At 41.0% G+C, this 7447-nt stretch overlaps 1 protein-coding gene across 1 annotated transcript; it reads right to left on the bottom strand.

The window, feature by feature from the left end:
• Positions 1 to 6390, bottom strand: LOC135476988 (tryptophan decarboxylase-like). Its single transcript, XM_064757135.1, has 6 exons — positions 5958 to 6390; positions 3512 to 3637; positions 2769 to 2931; positions 1835 to 1988; positions 942 to 1116; positions 1 to 590 (listed from the first exon to the last, which is right to left on the bottom strand). The coding sequence occupies exons 1-6, from the start codon at positions 6388 to 6390 to the stop codon at positions 1 to 3; spliced, it is 1641 nt and encodes a 546-aa protein (XP_064613205.1).
• Between the last annotated feature and the right edge of the window lie 1057 nt (positions 6391 to 7447).

Here is a 7447-nt window from a genome sequence, read left to right as displayed (position 1 = left end):
TTAGTCGCAAATGTCTTGTTTGATGATGGCATGTAAATTCCTCTTGATAGAGGCCAGCGCAGTGTCTACATCCTCTATGTGGGACCGGAAGGACAAAATGCATAACCGGATGTAGAACAAGCCGTCTTCTTCTGTTGGTGTCAGGCAGACTTGTCCCTCCTCGGCTATCAACTCGTGCCATTTGCGTGTGACGTCATTTTCGTTTTTAGCGTCCGGCGGGACATACCGGAAGGCAATAACGGTCAGATCGGGTTCCATGCAAGTGACTACATTAGTTATGGCACGTATTGACTTCAGTGCATATTTCGTCAGCCACACTTTTTCCTCTATCGCGGCTTTAATCATATCTACTCCAAGAATCTTTAACATAAACCACACTGGAAATGTCCTGCATGGGCGCGTAAATTCAAAGGTGAAGTCTACTGGTGAATACTTCCCTCCCTCGGCTGCGTCAGACATGTAGGTGGCGCTCTCTCTCGCCATCGAACTCTTCAGGTGACTCCCGTCCCGTACGAACACAGCCGCAGTTCCGTATGGGGCTGAGGGGGCTTTGTGGAAATCCATTGCAACTGAGTCGGCCATGTTTATACCTGAAGCATACAGCGAAGACATCATTTTGATCTTAACAATTTAGTGTATATTCTCGTTTCCAGCAAATTTTTTTTCACTAAGAGATCTTGACTAATAAGGTATGGGTTATTAATTTGCGCCGTAACAAAGGGTTCCATAGATAAATAAAAGGCGACAAGCTGAAAAATAATGCCAAATGTCATTTTTTTTTATCTTTAGGGATATGATAAAGCTCCAGGCCTACGTCTGGCCACAATACTCACGCTCTGTCTGTCGATATTTACACCCTCATATCTACTCGCCTCCCCCTCAATACCCTACCCCACCACTCCCCTCCACCGGGCACCTGCATATCTGATGGATAGTCTCACCTTCACATGTTTTCTTTACAGAATCGTCCAATATTAAAAACCCTCCAACGGCAGCATCCACGTGAAACCACAGACCATTCGTCAGGGCCACCTCGCCGATTGCTCCCAATGGATCGATCGCTCCAAGGCTCATGGTTCCAGCCGTACCAACAACCATAAATGGACGTAATCCGGCCTGGAAAACATAGCATTTGCATCTAGTTTATACCGGTTTCAACTTTAGTTTTTTTTTGTAATGAGTAAAAATGTTTCAAAAACTATTCACTGTCTGTGGATGACGGTTTGTATGACTCAGTTAGGAAATAGTCATCAAAACAAATATGTATTACGACTTTCAATTTAATAACAAAATTTATAACTACCTATAGTCTAATAAGAAAACGTATAAAACTAGTTGTTACTAAATATTCTCTACGTTACCACCTTTTCCTTGAAACACATGCTATGCAAGTTCAGGTGGTGCTAGACGTTATTCGCATTACGGTCTTCTGTTTCATTAACTCAAGGTGCAGACACCTAGATATTATTAATAATCAGCCGCATTACATTCATCCGGTTAATAAAACAAGTTGCGCTTATCTAGACCTTATTACAAATTATCCACATTTGGACCTCCTGGTCGATACCTCAAGCCTTGTCACGTATAAACCAAAATGCTACAGTATTTTATTCCATTAGCACGCATTACATTTATATCGAAAATGTTGACATACACGTCTGTAAATAACTGAGGTAAATTAACACGAGGTTACCGGTTACGTCTTGCCACTTGCCAGTGATCACACCGCATTCCTTCGCTGTCCTCGTTTTACTTTATATGCGTTAAGTTTTTTTATTATATTATACTATACAAAAATGATAATGAAGACAGAAACTGGTGCAATCCCACGAACCTCTTGGTCTTCTGCTATCATCTCCTGAAGTTTACCGACATCCATTCTGTGATTTCTAGTAGGCACTCGCCTCTGCACCACGTCCGTCAGTCCGACAATACGGAGAGCCCGTGTATGACAAGGATGTGCATCATTCGTCAAATATACCACAGATCTAATAAAGAACAAAAGTAGTGTGATGGCTTGATTTCGTGTTGCGCTGAGACGGGGCGGTTGTGGGGCGGTTTTGAGTTGAGGCTATAAATTCCAACGCCAGTATGTCCGATGCATGGATGTTAACGGTTTCGAAGGAAAACAAAAACGCAAAAGACGAAATAAAGAAACAAAAACCGGCTGGTGGGTGCTGTCTACCCCCATCGCAGACCAATCAAAGCGGCGGATTACTTTGACCTCCGGTCATTGCTACGAATATGACCGCGTGAATTTGAATATGAACCTCTGTGAGGCGCTGAACAACCATATAATGGCGCATTCAAGTCTAGGGCAAGAAAAATGAGCCGTTTGTTACATGTGCCTGCGGATAACAAAGTGTCCTTTTGCATTGTTTTGTGGTGATTGTATGTTAAATGTGATGACAACACAGCATATCGAGGAATTCTAGATCAGTGACTATTGTTTAACTCAATTTTACTTTAGTCATGGTGCAAAGGGGCGTATAAACTTTGCTCTTTTATAAATTACATGAACGGTTAGAATAAAACACTGACTGAGGTAAAGTAACAAGAGGTCGTATTTCACCGGTTACGTGTGCCAAGTATCAGACTGTCGTCGCTGTTCTGGTTTTAATCTCTATGCTGCACGTCTAAAATAATATTATAAAGTAATGTGAAAGTGTGTAAGAGGGGAAAGACATTTACGTTTTGTGACAGCAAATACTGAAATAAAGTTTACGCAAATAAAGTTTATACGCGTATTGTACACTGCAACTTCTTGCCTGTTAAACTGGCTACTGTTTTTGAGCTTGATATGGCGGGCAGTAGAGAAAGCCACTATCACCCCCATGGAGGTTCCGGAGACTGTGCATCCCCGGGCTTGCTCTGGATATCCGATGATGTCACTCGCCCATCTTAGTACACTCGCTTCCATATCACAAGCACCTGCAGAGAAAACCCAACAGAATTTAGTAATCATACACCAATTATCGACAAGAGTTAAATAAAAATATTGCAAGGAAGAAAACACGCATCAGTGAGGATGTCAACTGCCGCAAAGACCACTATGTGACAACTAGGTGTGAGGTTATTTGTTTATGGTATAGTTGCCTTTCGATGTGCTCAAGGAAATCTCACTGACAGGAGGGCAACTAGCATTATGGTTAGAGGAAACCGTGGTGAAGCCGGGGGAAACCTACGATCATCCGCAGGTTGGAAGCCAGGATGGAGGTGAACTCACAGCAAGCGCATTAGTGAGAGCCTCTTGGATCATTGCGCCACACTGGCACGCTAAACACTTCGGCCATGCCCAAAACGGTGGAGCCTACACCTTCAACATCGTTTTCTAGTAAATGCAGTTGGGAAAATGGCTGTTCTCTTCTTCACACTGAATCCTTCTAGTCTGTAGTTAACACAATCTGAAACTGCCTCGTGGTCAAAAGCCAGAACGACGAAGACACCAACCAGCTTTTGCCACGCAACGCTAATGAATGTTCTACGGGGAAAAGCCAACAAAAAAACTTACCTGCATTCAGGTCTCTGTTTAGTGGCACTACGTGTGCAATGCTGGCCAGATACTCCGCAAATGAATACAGCAAATGACCGGATCCTGGAATTAACCCGAAAAAGGTCGGGTGACTTCTGTCCACACCTACAACATACAGGAATGTTGCCAAATGTTTATTAAATGACAACATAGGGTGTTGATTATTGACATGGCGGCGGGTAATAAATTAAAATTAACATCTCTGCATCATTTCGTTATCATTTTGCCTAATTCTGCTTAAGCCGTGGTGTTAGAAAGGTTTTAAGTTCCAAATTTTTTAAACACCTGCATGAACAGTTTAAATAAAACCCTAAGTCAGATGTACTGAAGAGAGGTCGAATTTGATCAGCTATGTGGGATCTTTTGCCAATTGTCGTCACCTCCTTGACTTTTATTCTCCATGCTTTGTTTTTCTTTTGTGTGCTTTGTTCCTGTATAAAAAACATATTCTGCTGGTGGACAAAGATTTCCCAGGGCTTGGGTCGTTAGAGTTATTTCATGTAAATGAGGCCGTGGTCTACATGTAGTGGTTTGCTTTGTTTATCTTTCAATTATCTAGGACACACGAGGTACAGATTCAACTCCAACCCTAGACAGGGTAGTTATAGATTATCCCTCTCTCATTGGGTGTCCACGGCGCTCATGTGGCAATTTGTGCATTCCAACGTTCATTAAAGATCACTTGCCTCCCGTCAATATAACATAAGTCTAATTCATAATGATAAACTACACAAGCTTGGTTTCGACACCAAGAGCTCATTGCCTCGGGTAACGTCATAATTATTCAAAAACAATTTGCATGCTATAAAACAGGCGTTGGGGAGTAATTTGTTTATAATGACTGCACCAACAAGCGGTTGACTACACTTCTGCCTCTGCTCATAGACTACATAGTTGTAGTTTCCTAACATCCATCTCTAAATCCATACCGCCGTATGGATCCATACACTACACGGTTGCAATTATGGCAGTGTCAGTAACAGGGTTTACAGTTAAACCGATATCAGTTTAGGTAACTGATGTCAACCTCCGTCAAAAAATGTTAATCTCAGCCCAATATTCATCATGGTTTTGAATAATTATGACCTCAAAAAAGGCAATGGTTCTTGCCGTCGAAACCATGCTTATGGACTTTAACATTATGAATTAGAAAAGGTGTTCAAACTTCACTTTTCTTGCAATGATATAGACTTCCAACTTATCCATGCGTGGAGCTCGTGTTGTTAACTTGTCGCTGACTAAAGGTAATTTTGGTAGTGAGTATGGCTCATATTTCAGAGAGTTGAATATAGGCGAGTTGCTAAAAGAAAAAGACTATAACAAGACAAAAAAACAAAGGAGGGTTGGGGTGGCGTCATCACAAACAGGGTGTCTTCTCAGGGTGTAGAAATAAATTAACTCGCCTCAGTCTGGTTAAATTTCATAATATGACGGCCCTTTCGATTTTTTCAATGGGCGCGATTTTGTTCATTTTTAACGCAACATCACAAAAATAAGAAATCATGCTTTTTAAACTTCATGTGTAATATTTTATCCATGCCTTTAAAGCCTTAAAACACTTATTATTTCTGATGAGATCCAAACCCAAACGGCTGAGCTCACAAATAAACGGATACCAATATAATTGAAACGTACAGTATAGAGAGAAAAACTTGAGCAGCGACGACAGTGTGATAGCTGGCAAATGGTCACACATGACTTGTCAAATACGGTCACGTCAATTTACTTCAGTTATGGTGTTATTCTAACTGTTCATGAAAACGCATAAATAATAGCAAATTACACGCCCCCTAACACAACGGCTTAAGCAGAGTTAGGTGTAAAAAATACAATGATGTTAACTGCAAACTCCTGTCACATACAAAAATTATTCAGTAAAATTGCACTGAAAATCATTCGGTAAAGACAACCAACAACACACCTGAGAACTGTGCTCTAGTAACCATTGGTTTCCTATGTAGTTCTCCTTAACGCCACTGTCACTACTGGAAAAGATTTACACCTAATGACTCCTCGTCGTCATATGGCTAGAATTTTTTAAGTGCGCCTACGACGTTCAAAACCATGCATACATTCGGTTGTTTACGTTTAACCTCACGTTTTTGCACTGGCCTACAAGTATTATCAGCATCCATCAATTTAACTGTTTCCGATGCCGCGCGGAATAATGCTGTACACACTTTACGTAAAGAGAATGCGCACATGTATGTGTCAAGTGTTAATAGAAACAAAGGCTGAGACAGACTTTTTCTTTATTTGACATACCTTTAGGCCTCATCACCGTAAGTATGCTGATTTCTGTACAAGGGCAGTGATGTATAGAGAACGACGCATAAGCTGTAGGGAGTAGGGAGAGGTTGATGAAAGGAAAACAAGATGTAATTCTAAGGACTAAGTTTATCTGAACATATTAAACGACGCTTACCTGAGCGTACAACGTCTTGGTCAAACATACGTATCAACTCCTCTAATCTGATTGGATCATGTCCTAATTGCATTATGCTTTCTAGTCTTCCAGTTTGTCCGGTTTCTTCATTTTCGTTGTTCTTAAAATGTATGCTTGGGTTAAAACGATGTGGTATTGCATTATCAGATGTGCACTTGACCTCACTATCGTGGTTCGACCTAGCTGATGGCCAATGTTCCCACTTGGAAGATTCAGTTCCTGGTTTCTTTAAACGGCTGAGAAAAAGCTTTGTATAGTCTGCCAAAGCCTTTAGTGTGTTGTTCTGAGTGGCCTCATCCTCGGTACGTTCCCACTTGTCGGCAATATCACGGAGCTGCCTTCTTTCTTCTGCCTCATCCTCGGTGCATTCCCACTTGTCTCTTCTCTCTTTTGTTTCGTGCTGACGCTCCATTGCAAATGCGGCCTAGCAAATGATATACATAGAACATCCAAAGGCAAAATGAAACCAGTCTTCCATTTGAATTGTAGTCCTATATACCGAAAGATCTCATCAATCCATCAGTCAGTAAATGCTGACATGTCTTATCCTTTTTAGAAAGTCGCCGTAACAATAGCCTAGTCATGCACGATATTAAGGGATACTAGACTATTGCAAACTGGGACTGACAACACACTATATGGGGTGGGTCGCTGGCCTTCGGTATTCACTGTATATTTAATCTGTATATATGCTGGTCTGTTTTTCCTGCGACCCACATATGGGGCGGGTCGCCACCTGTGGTGAAACAAAATTGGAACGATTTAACAAAACCACGCTCGGTTTAGGCAACACTTGCTTCATGTTTACTTACAATGAAAACATATTCACTGTGTATTTAATCTATATAACTGCTAGTCTGCTTTTCCCGTGACCCATATGAGGTTCACTAGGGTTCGTATATTGCCGTGGGTTGTATGGTGACTCAATCCACACCTGTACATAAAAGATTAAAATTACAGTGTTTTTAAACTTAGATAAGTTGAAAATAATTATAATTCGTTTCCTGTCATTGTCGACAGTCTCACTAGTTTTTGTATAATGTTGTTCACGGGCATATAAAATGACAGAGTAACATCTGTCTACACGAATGTTGTTCACGGGCATATAAAATGACAGAGGTGGACCAGTACTCTTACTGTCAAGCAGTCCACTTTTTTAAAATTACTTCTTCCATAATTTACTTTCGTAGATCTTAAGGGGTTTGCGTTGAACGTTGTTATTGAAATTATTGTTCTGGAACGTCCACTTTTTGTTGACGACTGAGTCTGTCTACGACTAGAGTATACCCGCAGCAAACATAGAAGGGTGACAGATATAACAAAGTACGTTAATTTTCCAGAGCAAACATGCGGGCATGACAGATTCTTATAGCAAACATCCGTGCATGATAAATTCTTAAAGCAATCATACGGGCATGACAGATTCTCATAGCAAACATATAGGTATGAAAGATTATCATTATTACAGG

The sequence above is a fragment of the Liolophura sinensis genome, chromosome 10 (genome assembly GCF_032854445.1).
Source record: "Liolophura sinensis isolate JHLJ2023 chromosome 10, CUHK_Ljap_v2, whole genome shotgun sequence".
In the NCBI taxonomy this organism is placed as follows: Eukaryota; Metazoa; Mollusca; class Polyplacophora; order Chitonida; family Chitonidae; genus Liolophura; species Liolophura sinensis.
This window is presented reverse-complemented; position numbering and strand designations above follow the sequence as displayed.